The sequence below is a fragment of the Ruditapes philippinarum genome, unplaced genomic scaffold (genome assembly GCF_026571515.1).
Source record: "Ruditapes philippinarum isolate M1 unplaced genomic scaffold, ASM2657151v2 ctg7048_1_1_1_1, whole genome shotgun sequence".
NCBI lineage: Eukaryota > Metazoa > Mollusca > Bivalvia > Venerida > Veneridae > Ruditapes > Ruditapes philippinarum.
Genome location: NW_026865375.1, coordinates 1 through 25,619, shown reverse-complemented (window position 1 = coordinate 25,619; position 25,619 = coordinate 1). Strand labels below are relative to the sequence as shown.

At 33.8% G+C, this 25,619-nt stretch overlaps 2 protein-coding genes across 3 annotated transcripts in view; both read right to left on the bottom strand.

Moving 5' to 3' along the window:
• LOC132728776 (uncharacterized) overlaps positions 1-21,219 on the bottom strand; it is a 44,030-nt gene extending 22,811 nt beyond the window's left edge. Inside the window, exons 1-10 of one of the 2 annotated variants that reach the window (XR_009625526.1) lie at positions 20,845-21,219; positions 20,217-20,399; positions 18,243-18,317; positions 17,287-17,481; positions 15,862-15,978; positions 14,663-14,794; positions 10,867-11,038; positions 10,476-10,641; positions 9,227-9,379; positions 6,638-7,300 (exon numbers count right to left, since the gene is read on the bottom strand). Coding sequence is in view for 1 of the 2 variants with exons in the window: in XM_060714449.1 (XP_060570432.1) it covers positions 6,770-7,300; positions 9,227-9,379; positions 10,476-10,641; positions 10,867-11,038; positions 14,663-14,794; positions 15,862-15,978; positions 17,287-17,481; positions 18,243-18,317; positions 20,217-20,399; positions 20,845-20,917 (1,797 nt within the window). In the remaining variant the exon portion in view is untranslated. Of the gene's footprint in view, positions 1-5,655; positions 7,301-9,226; positions 9,380-10,475; positions 10,642-10,866; positions 11,039-14,662; positions 14,795-15,861; positions 15,979-17,286; positions 17,482-18,242; positions 18,318-20,216; positions 20,400-20,844 lie in introns of those variants that run through there. The other variant, XM_060714449.1, reaches the window with a different exon arrangement.
• Positions 21,220-21,357: 138 nt separating this feature from the next.
• Positions 21,358-25,030, bottom strand: LOC132728777 (uncharacterized; the record flags this gene model as incomplete). Its single annotated transcript, XM_060714450.1, is given in 1 exon segment — positions 21,358-25,030. A coding segment is annotated over 1 exon segment (375 nt), but the record flags the coding sequence as incomplete, so codon positions are not given.
• Between the last annotated feature and the right edge of the window lie 589 nt (positions 25,031-25,619).

The window sequence follows — 25,619 nt, the reverse complement described above, 5'->3', positions numbered from 1 at the left end:
GTTTGATGATGATTGAGTAAAATATGTGACCGCTAGAGTGTTAACAATATTATTCTATTTTTAATTCATGTGACCTAGTTTTTCATCCGAGATGACCCATGTTCGAACTCATTTGAGCTATCACCTAGACAAGCATCCTGACCAAGTTTGATGATGATTGGGCAAAAATGTGACCACTAGAGTGTTAACAAGGTTTTTCTATTATTAGCTCCGGTGACCTAGTTTTTCATCCGAGATGACCCATGTTCGAACTCATCCGAATTATCAACTAGATTAGCATCCTGACCAAGTTTAATTATGATTGAGGCAAAAATATGACCACTAGAGTGTTAAAAAGGTTTTTCTATTTTTAGCTCATGTGACCTAGTTTTACATCCGAGATGACCCATGTTCGCACTAATCTGAGCTTTCTACTAGATAAGCATCCTGACAAAGTTTGATGATGATTGAGGCAAAAATGTGACCGCTAGAGTGTTAACGAACAAGTGTGGACGGACGACAGACGACGGACATTCAACGATCCTAAAAGCTCACCATGAGCTAGCTCAGACGAGCTTAAAAGTTACGGACCAGACACAAAATATACCCTATAACAGACTATGTTAATCTTTGACCTCTAAATGACCTTGACTTTGGAGGTAGGTGACCGTCTGTTGCACATGACACATCGTCTCATTATTGTGAACAATTGTGGCAAATCTTTACAAAATCCCTTCAAAATTAAGAAAGTTATGAACCGGACACGACATATACCCTCAAATAGACAATGTTGACCTTGAATGAGCAAGTGCGACCTTGACACTGGAGGTAGGGCATGACACGTCGTCTTATCATAATAAGCATTTGTGCCAAGTTATTCCTTTCATAAATGACAAAGTTATGGACCGGGCACGAAAGTGTGACGGACGGACGGAAATATGATCATTGATTCAATGATCGATCTTAACTGAACTGTTTTACCTATATTTAAGTTTGTCGTGTATAACTCGCTCGCAAGCGGAAGTCACAATGGGTAAGCAACTTTGATCACGTGACAACAAAAGTCAACGTACACGGCCTAAATAGCTCGGCTAATGTATGTTTTTTGTGATTATTTTCCTACCGAGCCGTTTAAAATAATGCTACATAGCCTACCGACCGCGCATTTCCGATGCTACTAAATATGTATTTGGTGTCGTCTTACGTTTTGTATTTTCTGAGAACATTCTAACAATATTTACAAATTTGTCCTTGTAATGATGTGAAAGTTTTATGCCACCAGTACAGAACAAGGCTAGTCTACACACACATGTTTGTTCATACTGTATGACTTACACAGTACATTGATGGCTATCTTATTGTAACATTTTCATAGCATATGTACAATCTGGCACATAAGCAAATAAGAAAAAAAAATCTATATGCAAAGCATAGCAATTCCATTTAATATAATGTTAGCAAGGTAACAGTTTATGTATTAAATTTTCCTGGTTCATTAGTGAAAGACCAAAGACAACCTTCTGTGCATTATTTGGGGCAACGACTTGCTCTGGAAGTAAAACTACTATGTAATGGCAAACTATCTAATAACTTTCACCACAAAAGAATTCAATTACCAAGACTTAAAGTTGGATTCAAATCCATACTATTGAGAAACAGGGAATTAAAGTCAGAAAATTTAATCTTTCAACTATAAATTTTTAAAGCCTATTTGTTTTGGAAAAGTAGTTCCGGTTAGGTGGTTTCCTGCTTACATTTGTTAGTGCATGATTGAACGGGAAACCAGTTGCAATCGTGCCAATCGCAACTTTTCGGCCCTTTCCGTCACTCTTCGGGTTAATTATAATAGCCGAGGTTGTTCCGATTGCAATCGTGACAATTCGGGCGATTTCGTCATACTGCGTATTTACACGGTCTTTCATTCGCTTTGTACGCCATTTGGCATCCTTGTGTGAAACGTTGCGGTTTTCGTTGCTATTGGCCAATCAGAAGACTCGTTACAAAATATCGAACAGCTGATTGACAATGGCGTAGAAAGGAATCTAAAGACCGTGGAAAGGTTTGAAATTCGAATTTTGCGTGTATCAGATGCTACTGATGGTTGTGAGTGGTCCAACTTAATGTTTTTAGTAATATTATTTAGTAAATTCAAGTGATTTTGACCCGTACTCAGCTGACATACACGTATTAGTCTATGTTTACCTACCGAATTGTTGTGCCGCAATTCTGTCTACCAAGTATTTTTAGCACGAATTCGCTCGTTTCCTGATAGATATTTCATGAACGGGAAGGGCTAGAGACTTGGGGTTGGTCTCATTTTGAAGCTTAATATAAACGTGAAATAGTGATAAAAGTTTTATTTAATTCTCTGGCCAATTGTTTTCACAACGGCCCGGGAAATGAATCCCTTGCTCGTAGGCTCGAATCTGGGGTTTCCGGCCTTCTCTTAACTTATAGTATATTTTTAAAGGGGGTCATTATTTACATTTTTTTGTTTGCTTTTTTTTGACATTTTTAAGATGAACACAGGTTTTTATTTCAATCTGGTCATATTTTTTCTTCCCAGGTCCGATACTCGTGCCTGTGATTTTTACTTGATTCCGTTTAAATTCTTTTTCAAGACGCAAAAGTTAGTTTCTTTATAATTGGTTTTTGTCTTTATTAGTGATATAAAATAGAGAATGGTTACTGTAGTATTATTCCGTTTCCAAAGGGCGGTCCTGCTTACCAAAATATCGTGACCGAATCACGCAGAATATTAGTGCATGGTCAAGTTATATTTAGATCTACTGACATAGTTTAAACGTCTTGCTGAGGTAATCTAAAAATAGCCCATGCATATCATTAACCTTACCACGTGGTGATCTCCTGTCCATAGATATTTTAGGTGTAACATTGTTGATACATGCTTATTAATTGGTACCACGTAACGAAGTCTTTTAGTGCATTCACTTGTCTCTAAAGCTGCTATAGACTGCCAAAACGAATGACTCTCTCTGCGGAAAAAGTGGAAATGAAATGTCCTTCAGTACGATAGATTGATCTCCACGTGAGAGCCAATGTTAGTATTTTTTACGATTGATTATTTTAATAGAGAATAGATTTCAAATCGTTTTTGACAAAAAAATATTCATTTTTACAAAAAAAGTTGCAACTGTTATCGTCAGCATGTTCCCGTTCAGTTATAAACAGTGGACTTCGGGTCCCTATTTACGCATAACCACTGGTACTCAAACAAATGGCACAGGTGCTCGTCCAGTCTTGGGGCTTACCCTACCTATCCCTTTAAAAGTGAAACTTTTTTTTTTCTAGAAAAAACTATATAAACCCTTTATGATATACAAATACCGTAATTCAAAAAAAAATTGTCATAATAAATTGAAACAAGAAAAAACCCCACAATTTTAAAGGGAAGGGATGATGACACACTGAGCAAGCCTTTCCTTTTGAAAGGAAACTTTATTTGAGCTCACCTGAGCTGGCTCAATGTGAGCTTTTAGGATCTGTGAAAGTATGTTGTCCCTTGGACGTCCACAGTTAGTTCGTTAACACTGTGGTGGTCACATTTTTTGCCTCGATTGTCACCAAACTTTGTCAGGATGTTTGTTCAAGTAATTGATTGGACAAGTTTGAATATGAAAAACTAGGACACAGAAGCTAGAAATAGAAAAATCTTGATAACACTCTAGTGGCGACTAATTAAGATCAAATATCCTGGACATTGGTCAGAAAGGTTATTTTGATGATTTCTAGCTCAAGTTCGAATATGGGTCACCTGTGGTCAAAAACTAGGGTACACAGCCTGAATATGGAAAACCTTAGGCTACTGTTTAGTCCAAACATCCTGTAAATTGATCAAAATGGTTGTTTAAGCGATTTCTAGCTCAAGATCAGAAACTAAGTCACACAGCCCAAATATGCAAAAATCTTGTAAACACTCGGGAGGCAACTGTTTCGGTCTAAATGTCCTGGAAATTGGTAAAAAGGTTGAATAGATTTGAATATAGGTCATATGAGGTCAAAAACTTCATGCAGCCGAAATATGGAAAAGCCTTGGCAATACTTTCAGCCCAAATTTCCTGGATATTGGTCAGATATCTAGCTCAACTTTGAAAATGGGTCATCCGGGATCAAAACTATAACATGTTATCTGTATTCATTCATTGCTAACAATATTCATAGAAGGCCTTAATAATCAGATGGGGGATATAATGGCCATCATGGCCCTCTTGTTTAATATGTAAATAATGCAGTACGTTTCTGATTTCAATTGTTTTCCGAGGTCAAACTAAAATTTTCTCTCCAAATCAAAACATCAAAAACTTAAAGGAAAACTTGGACAGTTTACATTGGTAATGACACACAATCTTACTTTTATATGATTATTGACTTAAAAAATCTCAATTAATTTATGAAATTACTGATACATTAAATAACATAATTGTTAACGATATTATGAATGTTATTATATATTATGTCATAATACATTTGATATGCTTGTATAAGACAGCATCTGAGGCAGCAACTTGATTAAAACCTTTACAAAATTGTAGTATTCACAATTTGATGTTTTGCTTTTTAATCTGTTAACTTTGTGTTTCATTATTAAAATAAAAAATATTAAGTCTGTTCATTCTTGTGTTTCTCACTGTTCTGCATTATTACCACTGTTAAAACAAAGACGATCCGACCTGGAACCTCCTAACGGTATCAGTTGAGTGTTTGAATCCAACTGAGGGTGTTATATTCATTCATGTGAGGAAGCTATACAGCTTATGAAAGGTAGTTGGTTCTACTTGACTAATTAAATGCACAGAATGGCACCCAATTAAGATCTTCCTCCGCTTGTTAAATCACCATAATTATGTCCTTGATAGTGCATGTGTAAGTTGCAACCCAACAAAAATAGAAAAACGGTACTCTAAACTTTTTCATTGGAGCTTGGTTTGGGATTAGTCTTCCGTAATATAATACAATTTGATACATATTCAAAAAGACTTCACTTAGTCCCTTTTCCACTTGTGGGTATAGTGCTGCATTTGTGTTGAGACCCTTTGCACTGCCTTACTCAATGGAAGATAGACAGCCTTAGCTCAGCTCTATTGTAAAGAAAAGTATAGGGTGATATTTAAGTGAAAAAGTGTTTAACTACTCTGCATTACTTTTGCCAAAGTGGTACAACACCTTCATTTCTGTCCCAAAAGTAAATTTCAAAACACAATGTATAGTAAAATTAGCTTTTATATATGGAATTATGTCATTAGTTTAAACAATATTTTATTTCTATTTTACAACATAAATATATACAGTAACCATATATAAATACACTGATATATTTCGTGGATTGAAAAACAAGTCAATTATGTCATTAAGATGTGTTAATTGTTGGTCATTGTGAGATTTCAATTATACTACCACAATTAGGACTTCAGAGTATAGAGAACTCTGACTAAAGAATACATCTATTGACTTCATGTATGTTTCATGGCAACAAAGTAACGCACCAAAAAAGGAAATTGGCAAAAAACAACAAAACAAAAAAAACTAAGGAACACATCATGTGATATTGAACACACAGTGAGGAGTAGAGCTTCAAATAATGATTAGATTATCATTTTCTTACACTCTACATAAATATTCATTCTGTATTTAGAAAGCAACAAATAACAGTACAACTTCTGAAACATGGTCCTATATATTTATTATTACATGAAATTTATAACATACAATGTATTCTTTCTCGCAATCTATTTACACAACTCATATTCCATTGTACAAAAAAACAACAAAAAACTAGAATGTAAAAGAATGAAATTCCAAGAAAATGTGATTGGAAAATGCATAGCCCCAAAAGCAAAAAGCTCAAGATCATGGCCATCAAGTAACCGGTTTAATTATCAAAGTCCATTAAGAGGGACCATCATAACTAGTCTAAAAGTCAATCGACTAACTACTCAAGTCATAAACTCTGAAAATGCTGTTAAGTGGCTTGACCTTAAGTGCTCAAGTCAATAAAATTATAAAGTACTAGATCTAGTACAGTATTAAACTTTTGTGGGTGATAAATCAATTCAGTTATTTTCTTAATTCAGAAAAGTGAGGGTTCTCTTTAAATAATTATGACATATTCTGAAACTTAACACTGTAAAGACAATTTTGGTCAGTAAATTCAACAACTGTTTTGGTCAGTAAATTCTACAACTGTTTGCTTCTTATAGAAGCTGATCTATACTCGGTTTATCTATTCCTGATGTTCAAGGGTAGATTACTGAAGACAAATGGCATTGTTAAATAACTTGACAGTGTCATTACCTATTGTAGTTTTCGGTTAAAGAGTAAAATGCAATGACATGTCTATTTCTTTAAGTAGTAAACAATTCACTTTGTAGAAAAAAGGGTAACTGGTACATACTTTCAAATTATAAAGATAGATGGATTGCTAAACAGAAGGTTCAATAACTAAATGCTTCCTTTGGTAGTATGTAATAGAAAAGCATTTTTCTTTCTCTTAGCTTTTATAAGAAAAAGTAAAACTATATTCTTCTCAATCAGGTAATCTAAACATGTGTTACAATTTTTCATAAGTACTGTAATATTTTCCAAGAACAAATCAGCTTTGCATTCAAAGGTAATCCTGTATGACAATGAAAATCCTAACCTAGGAAATATCATTTGCACAGTTTACGAGTTCAAAATCAATATACATGTACTGAATTCTCCTGACAATCTGCATTTACCACTGTAAAAAATTACACGGCAAGATAAACAAAACATAGAAAAAGCTCTTCGTTTAAATCTTCTTTACAGCAAGATTTTCGTAAGCATCTAAGTCAGAAAGTCCTTTGATCTCTTTCACTGCAGTCGATGGTGAAATTTCTTTCACTGCGGTCAATGGTGACTCAATGCTTTCATATGCTTGCAAATCATTCAATGAAGCAGGTTCTTCTTGTCCCTCGAACTTTCTTTGGTCTTTCTTGGCTTTATTAGCCTTATCAGTTTTAAACATTCGAAACAGTCCTTTTTCTCTCTTTGGTACCTTGTAATTTTCATATTCCTCCAATTCATTCAGACTGCATATCTTTTTATCAGGATCGCCCAAGTGCTTGCCTTCTTCATTATTACCCATAATGCTCATATTTCCTGTTGTTTGGTTCTCATACGTGTCAAGGTCATTAATGTTTGGTTTTTTCCCTGATTTTTTTGGAAGTTTTGGAACGGTGTCATACTGCTCCTGTGCAGATAGCTGATCATGGCTCTCTTTGTTCACATAACCATGAAGACGGCCAGGGTCAGGGTCATATCTTTCATATGCTGGTAATACCTTAATAGATAAATTCAATCCAAAATGACAGTTAACACAATTTAATAAAAGTAAGCATTTAGTAAAAATAATATTTTTATCACTATTTAAAATGTTAACAGATAATTTCTTTAGGTTATTTAAACAAATAGGAGATTTAAATTTCAGTACCAGATATGAAGAATATACCAGTATTAATAAAAACACATGTATTTCAAAAAGCTCATCTTAGTAAATATGGATAATGGACTTGTCCAACTTTGAATATTGAAGTATTTTTTGTTGATGTGAAGAAATTTGATATCAAAATGCTAAAATTAAGCACCCAGCTAATAAAGGTCACACTTAAAACTGTCAAATTTAATCTTTAAAGCTGCACACCTCCAGATTCATGCTTCTTAAGTTACCATAAAATTTTTAAAAGTGTATTTGAAAGGAAAATATTGTGAAGTAAACAAAGAATGTAATCTATTAATTGCAAATGACACTTACAGTCCACACAAATTATAAACTAGAAATGTGTCATCATGCCACAGATGCCCCCGCATGCAGCCAAAATTTCAGATGTTATAATATTTAGTTCCAAATTTGTTTGCACAAATTATTTTTTTCATTTTCATTCAAGTTCAAAGCCCTTAAAACTATTCAATGCTAACACAAACCATTTTTAAACAAAGTTCAAGGCACTGAAACTATTCAGTGTTAACCTTTTGTAAAATGCATATTTCTAGCCAAATTAATGGCTACATACATTTCCACAAAAGTATGAGTGCTGAAACTGAAAATTCAAAATATTTCCAACATTCAAGGGAGATAACTTTGTCCAAAATCATTGAACTACAACCAAATTCAAACTTGAACTGCTTATTCCTAAGATGTATCTATATGTCAAATTTGAGTTGAATGTGTAGATCTACAACCATTGGGGACATAATGAACTGAAACTTAAAATTTCTGATTTTTTTTCAAAGTTCAAGAGGGATAACTCTGTCAGCTATCATCAAACCATGACCAAATTGGAAATTGACCAATGCATTCTTATGACATATCCATATCTTTAATTTGAGTTGAATATGTACAATTGTTGGGAGATAATGAATGGGAACTAAAAATTTCCTTTTTTTTCAAAGTTAAAGGGGCAAAACTCTGCCAAAAATCATTGAACCATGAAAAAAATTTGAACTTGACCTGCGTATTTCTTTGATGTACCCATATGTCAAATTTGAGTTGAATGTGTAATACCCTAGAGGAGATAATGAACGGAAACTGAAAATTTCATATTATTTTCAAAGTAAAAGGGGCATAACTCTGCCAAAAATCATTGAACCATGACCAAATTTGATCTTGACCTGTGCATTCCTTTGACATATCCATAGGTCAAATTTGAGTTGAATGTGTAATACCGTTGGGGAGATAATGAACGGAAACTGATAATTTCATATTATTTTCATAGTAAAAGGGGCATAACTCTGCCAAAAATCATCCAACCATGACCAAATTCGAATTTGACCTGTATTTTCTCATGACATATCCATATGCCAAATTTGAATTGAATGTGTGCAACCCTTACTATGATAATGAAAGAAAACTGATGATGGTGGAATGACAGAATGACGGAACAGGGTAACACTATATGCCTCAGCCTTATGGCAGGGGCATAAAAAGAGGTCAAATATGAAAAAAAAACACCTTGAAATAGACGAGAAATATGATGATAAATACTGCACAATCAGTCTTTAATTGCATATTTCATGTTAATTATTAATCTTACTACTTTTCTAAAAGTCTTAGGACATTTTCTCAATTTTGATTTTTTTTTTAAATAATTAGGCTCATCTGGGGATGTGCATTTACATAAACTGTAGTTGCCCAATAGAAAAGTCACTATTGCCACTTGCATTAAAAGGAATTACATATAAACAATAACCATAATAAATACAAACCAACCTTAAAAGTATTATTTCCATTCATTGAATGATAAGCAGGTAACATATCCAGTCCTGCATTAGCTGACAGCGGGCCTGGATATTTGGCATAGCGGGTCTTTATGTCTCGTACAACATCGTTCTGACAATCAGCATACTTGCGTCTCTCAAATTCCTGAATATTTCAAACTACAGGTATTACTACAACATCTATACAGATAAATCTGAATTAAATTTCTATAACTGATGTCTTTAATACTTTTAATAATTCAAACTTCAACAAAAAGTTATTTGATCAGATTGTTGACAATTAATCATATTATACAATATGAACCAGCCATGAACTTTGTGACAGGTTATTAATTTGTCACTCTTTTAATGTATTCAGGTGCTTACAAAATTACTGACTTGCTGAAGAGGAAAGTTAACTAAAAGTTGGCTATTCTTCTAATTAGAATTAAGTTTAAAAGTTTGGTTTAAACAAAATTTATTTTAATCAAATATATATACACAATATAACTGTAATCAAATGCAAAAAGGATCGAGTAGAAAGCTAAAAGCTTTTTTTTTAGAAAGTCTCTCCTTAGGTTAAAAGTTTAGTAGTTTCAGAAATTGAAACAAGTACATGTATACAGTTTATATATTAATTGCATTTTATCATACAAACAGATTTAATAAATAGCTACTAAGATCCTGCATTTAAAAGCTTCTCGTTTCATAATTTATTTTTCTATTATCATTTTGTTGGTTATAAGTTTATAAATACAGAATTTATTTTATTTCATTATCTGCTGCAGGTTTTAAGCTTAAATACAAGTTCCTGGAAACAATTAGAGTAAAATTTCTTGCTCAAGGAAACAACAGCTTGCCCCTGACAGGGTTTTTACCTATCATACAGCCAGCAATCCTTAGATTACTAGTCTGACATGTTAAATCACCATTCCATAAAGCTTAACACAGCTTTTAAAGTTTTACTAGGAAAGGAAAATGTCAGATGTCCATCCTTGCATTATTTATGAAAGACGTAAGCCTGTTTAATAATAAAATATATTTTGCATGAGAGCTGGATAACACTTAACACACAAAGTGCAATGCTCCTGTAAAAATTTGAAGCATCCACAGACGAAATTATTACAATATATTTCCATATTGGCCAGCTTTCATAAAGGAGTAAATCCCTTCAGGCCATTCTGTTAGTTAAACCTAACACTTAAGGGCACATGAATAAAACTTCCGACCTTTGACCTAATCTAAGAATAGATTTCAGTTACCTCATATTCTGCTTGCATAGCATCATTGTCATTCTGTTTAGACATGTCGCTGTCAGGTTTACAAGGAGACCTTGATAGAGTAGTGTCCCCTGATAAAGTATTGCCCTGTGCCAAAGTGTTGCCTGCTGACATTGTATGGCTCAGCAATCCCCTTGAACTTGCATGCCTGTGTGAAAATAGAAGATTGTGAAAATATAAGAATGTATTAATGAAAATCATTTTTATCACTAATAGAACTAGTAATAATCTTCTTTTAGGTGAGTCTGTTTTAAAGGGAACAGAATGACATTAGATAATTAGTAAATTAGTAATAGGCAATATTAACAGCTTCAGAATAGAAGGTATGTGGGTGGTGATTGCATGATAAAGATAGCTACAGAAATACACAAACTTCTGAGTGTATCTTTTTAAACTTCGGAGATAGTCTCTCCTACTACGCAATCGTCTTCGGAGAAAGTAAACAGCGACAATGACACAAACTATAACTATGACTCCGCCCACAGCTCCTCCTGCAATTCCACCATGCATACCTTCATTTTCACTCTCATTATCATGTGATTCTCCTGTAAAATAAAATCATTTAGATTAATATTTAAAGTAACTTCACTTAGGTCAAAAAGTGTAGAAACATAAATTTTGAAATTTTAACATGGATCAACTGACAAGAGGGCCATGATGGCCCTGAAGTCGCTCACCTGTATATAGGCCCCCGTAGTGGGGCCAGTTTAAACCCCAGGGCTTTTATTTGAACAAACTTGGTAGACACCCATTAGAAGATGTTTCATGCTAAACACCTAAGGTCTAGCTGGTCAAGTTTTTTTCTTTACACAAATATTTAAAAACAATGACACACCTGGGGCTGGGCCAGTTTGGACCAAAGGGCTTTTATTTGAACAATCTTTGTAGACACTTACTAGAAAATGTTTCATGCTAAATATCTGAACTCTAGCTATTCGGATTTTTCGAAGAAGATTTTTAAGTTTTTGCTATACACATATAAGGAAAATCAATGACCCCCGGGGTGGGGCCAATTTTGACCCCAGGGCTTTTATTTGAACATACTTTGTAGACACTTACTAGAAGATGTTTCATGCTTAATATCTAAACTCTAGCTATTTGGGTTTTTTCAAAGAAGATTTTTAAATTTTTGCTATACACATATAAGGAAAATCAATGTCCCCCTGGGGCGGGGCCAATTTTGACCCCAGGGCTTTTATTTGAACAAACTTTGTAGAAACTCACTAGAAGATGCTTCGTGCTTAATATCTAAACTCTAGCTATTTGAGTTTTTTCACAGAAGATATTTTAAGTTTTTGTTATACACATATAAGGAAAATCAATGACCCCCGGGGCGGGGCCAATTTTGACCCCAGGGCTCTTATTTGAACAAACTTGGTAGACATCCATTAGAACATGTTTCATGCTAAATATCTTACCTCTAGCTCTTTGGGTTCTTTAAAAGAAGATTTTTTAAGTTTTTACTATATGCATATAGGGAAAATCAATGACCCCCTGGGGCGGGGCCAATTTTGACCCCATGGCTTTTATTTGAACAAACTTGGTAGACACCCATTAGAAGATGTTTCATGCTAAATTTCTTAGCTCTAGCTCTTTGGGTTCTTTAAAAGAAGATTTTTTAAAGTTTTTACTATATGCATATAGGGAAAATCAATGACCCCCTGGGGCGGGGCCAATTTTGACCCCAGGGCTTTTATTTGAACAAACTTGGTAGACACTCACTAGAAGATGTTTCATGCCAAATATCTAAGCTCTAGCTCTTTGGGTTTTTTAGAAGATGATATTTAAAGTTTTTTCTTTTGGTTGCCATGGCAACAAGAGTTCTGCATGGAATTAAATTCTTTGAACAATTTTCAAAGGTGACCACCAAAGGAACTTTCCTGTGAAGTTTGGATGAAATTGGCTTAGTGGTTTATGAGGAGATGTCATTTAATGTAAAAGTTTACGGACGCCGGACGCCGGATGAAAAGCGATCACAAAAGCTCACCCTGTCAGGTGAGCTAAAAAAATTACAAAAAATTATATAAAAAAATACATAGTATACTCAGTTTGAAAATGAATAAGATTTAAGCCTAACTTGAATGAAAAGCTCTTAAATTCTTGGTATTTTGCATATATTTTTTAGTATCAATAAAAATGATTATTCAGAAACAAGAGGGCCATGATGGCCCTGAAGTCGCTCACCTGTATATAGGCCCCTGGAGCGGGGCCAGTTTAAACCCCAGAGCTTTTATTTGAACAAACTTGGTAGACACCCATTAGAAGATGTTTCATGCTAAACATCTAAGGTCCAGCTGGTCAAGTTTTTTCTTTACACGTATAGTTAAAAACAATGACACACCTGGGGCAGGGCCAGTTTGGACCCAAGGGCTTTTATTTGAACAATCTTTGTAGACACTTACTAGAAAATGTTTCATGCTTAATATCTAAACTCTAGCTATTCGGGTTTTTTCAAAGAAGATTTTATAAGTTTTTGCTATACATATATAAGAAAAATCAATGTCCCCCGGGGCGGGGCCAATTTTGATCCCAGGGCTTTTATTTGAACAAACTTTGTAGACACTCACTAGAAGATGCTTCGTGTTTAATATCTAAACTCTAGCTATTTGAGTTTTTTCAAAGAAGATTTTTTTAAGTTTTTGTTATACACATATAAGGAAAATGAATGACCCCCGGGGCGGGGCCAATTTTGACCCCAGGGCTTTTATTACAACAAACTTGGTAGACACTCACTAGAAGATGTTTCATGCTTAGTATCTAAACTCTAGCTATTTGGTTTTTTTCAAAGAAGATTTTTTAAGTTTTTGTTATACACATACAAGGAAATTCAATGACCCCCGGGGCGGGGCCAATTTTGACCCCAGGGCTCTTATTTGAACAAACTTGGTAGACATCCATTAGAACATGTTTCATGCTAAATATCTTAGCTCTAGCTCTTTGGGTTCTTTAAAAGAAGATTTTTTAAGTTTTTACTATATGCATATAGGGAAAATCAATGACCCCCTGGGGCGGGGCCAATTTTGACCCCAGGGCTTTTATTTGGTCAAACTTGGTAGACACCCATTAGAGGATGTTTCATGCTAAATATCTTAGCTCTAGCTCTTTGGGTTTTTTAAAAGAAGATTTTTTAAGTTTTTACTATATGCATATAGGGAAAATCAATGACCCCCTGGGGCGGGGCCAATTTTGACCCCAGGGCTTTGATTTGAACAAACTTGGTAGACACCCATTAGATGATGTTTCATGCTAAATATTTTAGCTCTAGCTCTTTGGGTTCTTTAAAAGAAGATTTTTAAAGTTTTTACTATATGCATATAGGGAAAATCAATGACCCCCTGGGGCGGGGCCAATTTTGACCCCAGGGCTTTTATTTGAACAAACTTGGTAGACACTCACTAGAAGATGTTTCATGCCAAATATCTAAGCTCTAGCTCTTTGGGGTTTTTAGAAGAAAATATTTAAAGTTTTTTCTTTTGGTTGCCATGGCAACCAGAGTTCTGCATGGAATTAAATTCTTTGAACAATTTTCAAAGGTGACCACCAAAGGAACATTCCTGTGAAGTTTGGATGAAATTGGCTTAGTGGTTTATGAGGAGATGTCATTTAAAGTAAAAGTTTACGGACGGACTGACGACGTACGGACGCCGGACGAAAAGCGATCACAAACGCTCACCCTGTCACTTTGTGACAGGTGAGCTAAAAACAGAGTGAGCAAATAAAATGACATGAAATTATGAACAGATATCATTGGTCTATACCTACCTTACATCATATGGTACACAAATCTCAATAACACATATTTCCAATCCTTTCATGTCAAAAAAATTGAGTCCTTTTAATGATTTTAAACCCTGATGGGGCACCTTTATGAATCAGTTTTTCATATTTTCAATTCTAGAAAGTACGAGACATTTTTTGTAACATAAGCGGCAACTGGATTTACCAATCCCACTAGTGCAAACCAAAACACTCGATACATCTAACCATCTGATCATGGCCTGCACTGTTTGCTTATCAGTCAGTAAATATTTTGAAATTTGCCCTTAAAAAGATGACTGGCTTTATTCAGAGTGAAAGATAGACAAGTTCTTCAAGATATTTCGCATGGTAAGGGTTAAGCAGGTAATGACTGCAAGCATTACGAAAGTCAGACATGTTACAGAACTTACCTTCAATGTCAATGTCATTTTCACCAGTTGTAATACTGACAGTTACATCCTCTATATCTGGCTCTATCTCCCCGGAGAAAAGTGGGTGTGGTCTAGTCATTTTAGTTATAGCCAGAGCAAAATTGTTAATAGCTGAAAAACATGAAGATCATGATGGTCATAAATCATCACTTGAAATGTATCTGAATCTTGAAAACTAGTTGCCTATACAGATGACAGACCATTCCATATTATGTTTTATGGTAATGCATTTGAGCCGCGCCATGACAAAACCAACATAATGGGTTTGCGACCAGCATGGATCTAGGCCAGCCTGCGCAACCGCGCAGTCTGATCAGGATCTATGCTATTTGCTTAACAAGTAGAGAAACTGATAGCGAACAGCATGGATCCTGATCAGACTGCGCGGATGCGCAGGCTGGTCTGGATCCATGCTGGTCGCAAACCCATTATGTTGGTTTTGTTGTGATATGGGCAAAAAATCTATGTGAAGACACTACAGAGGACTATCACAGAATGTTTTTTGACAACTCATCCACAGCAATGTTTTTTTTCTATCTTAAACAGTGCACCAAATACATTTTCAAGGGCAAGGCCATTTTCTTGTATTGTTCAAATACCAATTAAAGGGTATAAAAGAAACCAATTAAAGGGTATAAAAGAAATATTTTTTTAAATCTATAAAATAGTAAAATTATGTTGTTTCCTTAATAATGATCAATTAGTTGGAAAATCTGTATGCTATTTGACACACATTAATATTGTTCGTAGACAGAATAATGAACAAAGTATTTTGCTGCTATTTATAGTATGGTTTTAACCATAAATTTTATCTATTATTCTTATAATGCATGCACCATTCAGTCTTGAGAAATAAACAAGGCTATTTTCTTCACAGTATTCTTTTTCAACATCCAAACAAATTTTTTTCAGCAGATATATAGCTTTATACACTTTAACAATTTAATATACAAAGTTTAATGATATAAATTCAATCTGTTCATGAAAAGTTGATTGAACATTTTTCTATGTTTTTTTTTTTTATTATACCAGCATGACAATGTTACAGAGGAAAAATATACTGATACATAAAAAGTAACTGTTATAATGTTAATAGATTCTATTGTTCTATAATTATGATGTTAATTAAAAACATATGAAGTGAAAAGCAAATCTTGGAAATGAAACAGAAGTCTTACATGGTACACTGACAAACTTGTGTTTTTCTGTGCAGTTGTCCCTCCTGTATGTCAATGAACCATCTGTCATCTTCATAACACCCAAACACATCTCATCAGTGTTATATTTTTCTGAAACTAAAAATGCATTTCATATTTCAATTTATCACATACCTGTGCTGCTTAAATGGTATTGCACAACTGTGCATTTATTTTGTTGTGACATGGCATTACACAAATAAAGCGTTTAGATGCGCTAAATGTTGGCGTTACACTATAGGCGCATCAACAGAAACTGGTTCTTTTTCACTTCAAACGGTCAATTCTTTTTGGTTTGTGATAAATAGAATATTAAATTCATGTAAGTTCATTATTGAATTCATTGAATGAGTTGAATAAAATAAAATTATGCTTGCCAGAGGCCTGCATATAATTTTATTCAATTTGTTCAATAAATTCAGGACTAAACTTTACACTCATTCAATATCTTGTATGCCTACTAAATTATATCTTCTGAAATTCTTCTTAAATAGAATTTGTGAAAAAATGCTTTGTCATCGCATAAAGTACAACGCTTAATAGTAGGAACAGAAGTAGATCTTTTTTTATTTCTATACAATTGAACTTTGCCATGATGCAATAGTGTCTAGTGAAATTGGGGGTCAAGGTCATATACCAGCATGTCAAATAAAAGACAATGTGCAAATGTGTCCAATGTTCAGATACAAAGGCCATAATATAATAATTGATTCAAAACAGAAGTATTCTTACTCGATAGAAATTTTTATATTTACATAGCTGTATCAAACTTTCAAATACAGTTACAGTTATCTTTCTTACAATTAGTATCTTAAAATTATCTAAATATTTCTGAAAACATATAAACATTTACCATTTAAAACCATCATAAGAGACAATGTATAATGTTTAATCTAATCTACACTATCTTTCTGTACGAGGTATACATTGTGAGTATCATAATGTCCTTATTATATGCTCAAATCATTTCATTTGAAATATATTGAAATATCTTTGAAAAGCAATCATCTCTCTTGCTTAAAGGTCATGAAGACTTTTGATCTACAAGTGTGCATGACCTTGACCTTTGAGGTAGGGTCCTAATTCTTGCATGTGACACAACTTTAGGTCTAAAACATTTATGCATTATAATTTAAACTCATTGAAGAATAACAGAATTGTTGACAGAACACTGATGCATCTTTATTAAAAATTTCCTTTCAAGCTTGACCTTTGAGCTTCAGACCTAGATCTTGCACATGTATTGCCCCAATGCGCTACACATTTTCTACAAAATTATTTCAAAATCCATCCATAAATGACAGAGTTATGGACAGGACAAGTTCTGACCCCATTTAAGGGGATGGATGTAACAATTTTTTTACTGAAAGTCAGCTATTAGCTTTGTAATGGGATGATCATACATACCTACATCCGGAATCTTGCTCATGTTAGCCACCCAGAATGGGACATCTCTTTTCAGCAGAGACACTGCCCCTTTTAGTATTTTAGCTGATGATAAACTGAGAAGCGTCCAGCCACTAGAACTTTCACATTTATTGTCGGCCTCATCCCAAGATAAATCCGGCATATCAACATATTTCTTTGTTTCTTGATTATTTGCTGGTAAAAAAAACATCACAATATTCATTAACTTTTCTATCATACTTGGTTTCAATATATTTTTAAATTATGTGCTTATGATATGGGAAACAAAATTGTCTAATTTGAAGATGTTTTTTTTTGCAAGCTCCAGAAAAATACAACATTGAAATTATAACTAATATTGAAATTATAAACACATTTCAATTGTGATATACTCATCAATTTAAGTTTTTATATATCACAGGAGACTATATAAGAGACACCTGTATCAACACAATGTTCAAGGAAACTGTGCTAGGGTTCACGAGTCCCTAGCACAGAACATGATGACTTGAAAGGCAGGTTCTTTCCTGGCATAACAGCCCTTTTCAGGGCTACCTCCTTTTCATATTGCTCAGGTTACTGTACATTTAGGTTCTCATTGACCGCCATACAGTGACCTACTTTTGGCTCAAAATTCATATCTTTGATTAATACTCTGTGGAAATTGTATAGAGGTAAATTACCACCACTTTGTGCTTCAAAATTAAACCTTTTAAGACATGCCATGTCTGGGGTCCGTACTCAACAGCAAAAGCTTTTTGTGCTTAAACAGGCGGATGAACCCTCATTAAGCATAGGATACATACAAACTCAAGGTTCAAAGCAACATTTTGAAGTGATGGTGGAGGGTTATCTAGGTTTTTGTGTAAGTTAGCTTACATTACACTTTAGCAATTTAACTACATTTAAGAGAAAAGAAAACCTCTTGTCCATGGAGGATATAAAAGAAACCTTACCATTATGGCAAAGATAAGCCGTCAACGTGGAATCTGCAGGTATGTAAGCAAGCTTCAAATGAATGGATCTCCTTGCTGTAAGTTTGGTAAAATAAAGCATAATTATGTTATTGCTTTAGATAAAATGGCACTGTAAACAATGCACTAAATTCATTGCAGACAAGTAATAAAACTTGTGAACAACTTAAACTATATGAAAATGACACAGAACAACATTTTAATTTGGCATGAATTCATTTGTCTCTTTCTATACCTTGATGGTTAATTTTACAATGAAGATGAAAGTCATGGGGTCAAATTGGTCAAGGCTATTTTTTACCTTTGTTTAATGATTAATATATATATGCATTATACAAGATAAATCTATGGAAATAAAAAGCAATTAAAAGATACGAGTGGCTGCATGGCCGCGTGGTTTATATATCAGACAAGCAATCTAAAGATCTTGTAACACAGGAATGTGCAAATAAGGCAAACGTAATGCCAAATCTGTGCAGTGCTATGGCTAAAAGTCCCAAATATAACACAGTAAGTAAATGAACCAAAATATTTTGTTCAAATTAAATGAAATGAACAATCACATACGGCTACTATCTCATTACATTTCAACAAGCATTACAAATTTTTCCAGGAATATGTTCACTTTTTTTTAGACTATTAAAATTTTTTTTGGAATGTGTTTGGTGGAAATTAGAAAGTACATGAACGCTTTTTCCTTCATATTTGGTATACCTTAGACATTTCCTAAAACTACTTGTTTAGTGTCATATAACACAAGAAGTAGGTAAAATAAGATTCAGCTACTTTTAACAGGGTAAACGGCATTGCATCTTTCACAATTTAGTGTTACCAAGTAAAATGGTTGGTCACATTTTATCTGCTGATTTAAGTGTAATATAACATGTCTCATGTAGTACTTATTGTATTAAAAGATCAATAAATTACAAAAGTTTCCTTCCATATGCCAGTCAGGTCATCATTCCCACGAATGATCTTGAAAAATAAAAATTTTCGCAGAAATATTTTTGATGAAGTTTAAAATATAATGTCTCAGCAACTGCATTTCTTTCTATTTGATGTACAATAAAAACATTGATGCATTTTCTTTCCTTGGTGCTTGTTCAGACACAGAATAAAACAATTCTGCATAATGCATTATTCCTACATCATTTTGAACATTCCTGTCACTGGATACATGGTGGATATGAACATGAATATTTCAAGTTTTTCATTTGGCTATATACTGGTGGCAAGGTTAATTTGAGCCGCGTCAGAACAAAACCAACATAATGGGTTTGCGACCAGCATGGATCCAGAACAGCCTGCGCATCCGCGCAGTCTGATCTGGATCCATGCTGTTCTCTATCAGTTTTTCTACTTGTTATAGAGTTTGTAAGCGAACAGCATGGATCCTGATCAGACTGTGCGGATGTGCAGGCTGGTCTGGAACCATGCTGGTCGAAAACCCATTATGTTGGTTTTGTCGTGACGTGGCTCATTTCTTTTCTAGCAGGGTAAGGATTACAGGGTAAGGCAAGAAAACATATCACATTGTTACAAAGGCAAAACTGCTTTTTAACACTTAAAGCTACATGCCTCCAGATGAGTAAAAAAAATCTCAATAAAATCAAACTTGATAAAAATGTACTAGGATTTTAGAAATAGTAAAATGATTACAGATTCAAGTAATATTTTACATTTTATGTGTGCTTAATGACTGATTTTTCAGTATTTAAAACTATATTTCTACTGCGTTACTAAAGCAGTAAAGGCTATTTAATGTATTTTGGCCACTTTGCAGTTATTAATGTGGGTTGTAACCGCCATTGATAATGTGTATATTGCTTTCTTTTGGTTACTACACAATATTATACATTCAAATACATTTTTAAAGTTTTTATGAAAATTAGTATGAATCTGGGGGCGTGCTGCTTTACCTACTGGTATTTTGCAGTTTTGTTCAAAGATACATACATGGATAGCCAATCTTAACATCCTTGGCATTTAGCCAGACAAGTTCCTCAGCTTCCAAATCTTCAAATATCCCACTCTTCTTGAAATCTTCTAAACCTATGTCAGGTACCAGAGAACGTCTATTTGCGTAACAGACTATCTGGGCATTATCCCAATCTTGGCTTAAAGGATGTATCGTATATTCTGTGCAATAAAACAAACTTAATGATATTTTATCCTGGTATTTGTAGAAGGGCGAGTTCAAGAGGTGAGACAAGTGACTTCTGTCAGATATAAAGTGATCCACTGAACTTCAAACACTTCAACAATTTGGTAAAAATCAATGTTCAATAAATACGCATAGGCTTTTTTATTTTAATTCACAAAGTCCATTTTAGTTCTTAACAATAATCCGGATTCCTATATTTTTAAAATAAGAATACAACATTTTTTTAAGTCTACTGCACTAAAGTACGCTTTTCAGTTGTTTTTTTTTTTTTTTTATATTCTAAATTGTAATCATATCAAAATAAGTATAGTTTGAATTATGCTTTAGATTATAACTTTCACATACAAATGTGATGTTTCTATTCAAGTTTCATAATTATATTATATACAAATGTTATTATAGTATAGTCCTTGTACTCACCACCTTCATTTAAGGCATCAGTTAATGTAAATAAAATCCAAGATAATATGACAGCCTCCGAAAAAACTTTCATTCTGTCACAATTATTTCTAACTCCACTTAGATCTATACTTGCTAATTTGAAAACAAACGACTCGCCCTACTTTAATAGATGTTTCTGTGAACAATTTTGTATAATCGTACAAATCTTCTTAATTTTTTAAGTACGAGTTCTGAACAAAGTATTTTATTTTGCTTTTTCAGAAAAAACATCAAATTATCACAGTGGCCTTACCAACTTTCATTCACATCAACTAACATTTTTTAATCCTTTGATCAAATCAATAAACTTTATTAATAGCCACATGTCCATTTTTCTTGTATATAATGTATAATTATAAAAAAAGAAAAAGAAATCAGTGTTTAATAAAGTCAATATTTTTAATAATCGTTAACCAAATTTGTCTGAAATTGTTACATAATCCCTGAAGCACTGAGCTCAAATAATACAAAAAAGAAAAGACTAAATCATCATAAATTATTAAACATTTTAATTTTCAAATATGAACACAGAAAAAAAAAAGTTCATCCAGTAATGAGAAGATGAAATTAAAAGTTTGTACAGAGAATTCAAATTATTGCTAACAAAAGCTGTCAAGTGTATTGTAACTTTTTGTGAAGCCTGTAAAACAATGGTATGAATCAGAACTTGTTAAGTGTTAGAGGAAACTACTCATTAACACCATATTGTTTTTTAACAAATGATGACCCATCCTTTGAAAATTAACTTTCAGCATAATTGTTATACATTTCACAATTAATCATACCTCGTGACTATAAAAATGTAATAAACTATTCAAAAAATAATTTACAGAGAAATACAAAATGTAAGTTTATAACAATAGCAACTTTGTCACAACTAAAGCACAATAAAAGAAAAGTTCCATTCATCTTTCTCTTCATATATATTGGTTTAACATTTGGAATGGTAAAGGGTGTAGTGACGTGGAAGTTTTATGCCACTAGTACAGAGCATTGCCAGTCTTCACACACATTTGAGCTGCGTCATGACAAAACCAACATAATGGGTTTGCAACCAGCATGAATCCAGACCAGCCTGCGCATCCACACAGTCAGTTCTGGATCCATGCTGTTCGCTTACCAACTCTATAACAAGTAGAGAAACTGATGGCGAACAGCAAGGATCCTGATCAAACTGCGCCGATGCGCACGCTGGTCTGGATCCATGCTGGTCGCAAACCCATTATGTTGGTTTTGTCATGAGGCGGCTCATTTATATTCATACTGTAAGACTGTCGGTGCGAGGGGGCGTGGACAGTAGTTTGCACTGGACAGTACCGTCCATGAACATGCACAATTAAACCAAGCCTGCCGCATTTTCAATTCTGCCTTTTTGGACTTTCTTTAGGGGTTTGTACTTTCACTATTTTACACACTACATTGCTGACTGCCTTATTGTAACATTTTAAAGTACATGTGTACCTTCTTTTACATTAGCAAATAAGAATTTTTTATATTCAAACAAAAGTCCATTTAACATAAAGTTAGCAGGGTATGAGTTTAGGTATTAAGTTTTCCTATTAATTAGTGAAAGAAGACTCAAAGACAACTGTTTGTGCAATATTTCTCGCAACGATTTGCTCCCAAAGTAAAACTACTATGTAATGGCAAGGCATCTAGATAGTTTCCCCACAAAAGAATTCAATTACCAAAGTTAGATTCAAATCCATACTATTGAGAAACAAGGAATTAGTCAAAAACCTTAATCTTTCAACTATGAAGGCCCCTATTTGGAAATCTGTATTACTGTGGTTTGTCAACAGACATATACTTAGAAATGTTTATAGTGTTAAATTATTTACTTTTAACATGTTCAATAACAGACCTCTACAGATTTTAACAATGGAAAAATGTGCCCCGCCTTTTCTTTTCAATGTTTTAGGTCAATTGTTCACACACAATACCATGTGTTGTTTTGTTTAAACAAGGTCAACCAATGATCATGTAGTATCCCAGTGTAACAACTTAATAACCAGTCAGCCAATTTACATTAAACTGTAAACACTGGAAAGGTTCATTACTAAATGACAGAATATGAATTATCTTAATCATTTCAATACCATTTACAGTTATATCATTTCTTTCCAGTCTGCGTTAAGTTAAATGGACATCTATCAGAAATAAGTGTAATGAATAACAAATTTTTTTTATGTTGTCATCACAACTCATAATGAATAGTATATACAAGTGTCCACCTAAATAGTTTAACAGGGAGCGCATTGAATTAGTAATCCGGGGTTGCAAGTTTAATCCCAAGTCAAGGCATAATTTCACAGCAGCAAAGACACATAGTCATATGGTCATTTGTCTCTCAATGCTCAGATTCAGAAATCATGTGGGATTCGTTGCTGGTCACTTTAGGAGAAATTGGTAGTTACTGGTTAGTTATTCTGGAAAGCTGGTTTGGTAGATGGATTTCCAAAATTTGGCCAAAAACCGGTTATAAAATTGGCATCAATCCAGAAAAATACACAAACTGTTTATACCTTATTCAGGAACAATCATACATGCAGACTCACTTCAAGATGGCCAATCGATGCCGTTGAACACAGGAATCCACAAAAATATTTCTAGATCTAGAAAACCTGAAAACTAATATTCAGGAATATGTCGTCCTATCTCAGCAAGACACGAAAATTACCATTCTCAGGTATAATTTGAGTTACAATATTTTTGAATTAATAATAAGGTAGTTAGCTTAATTGAAGAAATAGACAGTATTACTAAAGTCTTGTGTATCAGTAACTTTAGTATCAGCTCCCTGTGGTATGATACCTTGGTACCATCCAGAAATAACTGTATATTTTGACTGATTTCTACCAATATTTTGTTAAGTGTGAGTTTTGTTACACATCATAAAAACAACTTCATCATGCATAATTTCTATGACTTTTCCCAACCAACCAGTCAGTTATGTTGCTACATTAATTTCAAAAAATCTCCTGACCTATGACAAGGGTATATTTAACATTCTGTCTCTCACGTATACACAATTCATTTCCCTGAAAATTAAACAGCATGTAGTGAAAGTGAGGATATTGTAGCAGAAACTGTAACTGTGGTATTTTATGAAATAATGTGGTGTACCCAGGTATATTGTGGTGTACCCAGGTATATTTTCCTGCTGGTATCATACCATATTTAACTTCCTCTAGTGAAATAGTTCAACCTCACATTATCAGTTTAACCAGTTGTTGGTTCAGCAAAGTTTACCAGTCAGTAAGTAATAGAAATCAGAAAAAAACTTAATAAATGATCATATGGTTCTGGCCTAGATGTGCAACAGTTAACATTTATTTAAACAATGCTTTTCATTGTGTTTATTCATACACCAAATATAAATAAATTCATCTCTTAGTCTCTTTAGAAATGTTTGGCAGTTAGAAATATGCCAAATTTGAGGCATGTAAGTAAATTGACAGATATCTGTTAAAAATTTATTACCCCCTATACCTTTTCACATTTCCCCATTTACATATATCTTATGTAATTTTCCCAAAGAAAAAAAGTCACTTGCAGACTTGCAGTAAGTATCATTATGTTGAAATTTGATAGAATGAAATATTGGCTAAAGTTGCTTTGAATGATCATTTCATCGATTATCAAACCTTTAATGACTTTATATGAAACATAAAAACAATTCATTCATGTGCTACTAAATAAAACCAGACTTCACTGTCCTCATTGGATAAAACAATGTTTACGATAGAGTCTTATCAATCCATTACATGGCAAATCTTGAAACTGGACATCACGTATTTTGTACAATTTCTTCTACAGTTTCAACAACTTCTTCATTTGCTCCACTGATTGGTATTATAGACTCTACACTATTGTCAATCTCAATTTGTTGCACTTCCTCAATCACTGTTTGGTTTGGATCGACGATAACTTGTTGTCCGTTTATATCCGGTCCCTGAACAACGACCTGAATCATTCTACCGGAATTTAATGTCACATTCTGGACAGTTGTGTTCATTGGCATGCCCTGCGATGATACATACTGAATGTCATTTGCAATATCCTGTAAAGCTTGTACAGCAACACGTGTTTGTTCAATCGTATCTAACTCACTTGTCTCCTCTTTGGTAACCACTTGAGTACTGACATCATTGGTCACTTCATCTGTAATATCAATTAAAATACTATTTGAGCCGCGTCACAACAAAACCAACATAACGCATCCGCGCAGTCTGATCAGGATCCATGCTGTTTGCTTACAGACCCTATAACAAGTAGAGAAACTGAAAGCGAACAGCATGGATCCTGATCAGACTGCGCGGATGTGCATGCTGGTCTGGATCCATGCTGGTCGCAAACAGATTATGTTGGTTAGCCATGACGCAGCTCAGATATATCAACACTAAATTTATATTCAGTTCAAACAGATGATATGCTGAATACATAATAATAATATCCCTAAATAAGATTAATACCCCTTATTAATGTAAGTACAATTTTCAATGTATCCCATGAGCAGTTGGATTTTTATTTTATGCAGAGTCAAAACTTTATGGACAACCCTCGCAAAATTACTAATACCCCTAAATTAAAATTGTAACAAATGCGCAATAACACATTGGTAATAGTAATTCTAACTTGTCTACATTATGAGAAATATAATGTAATATTTCTTAAATCAAACAACATTGACACTGCTTCAAGATTAGCTATAAATATCAAAGTTGTTGCTGTCACCTGCCAAGTGAAAAACT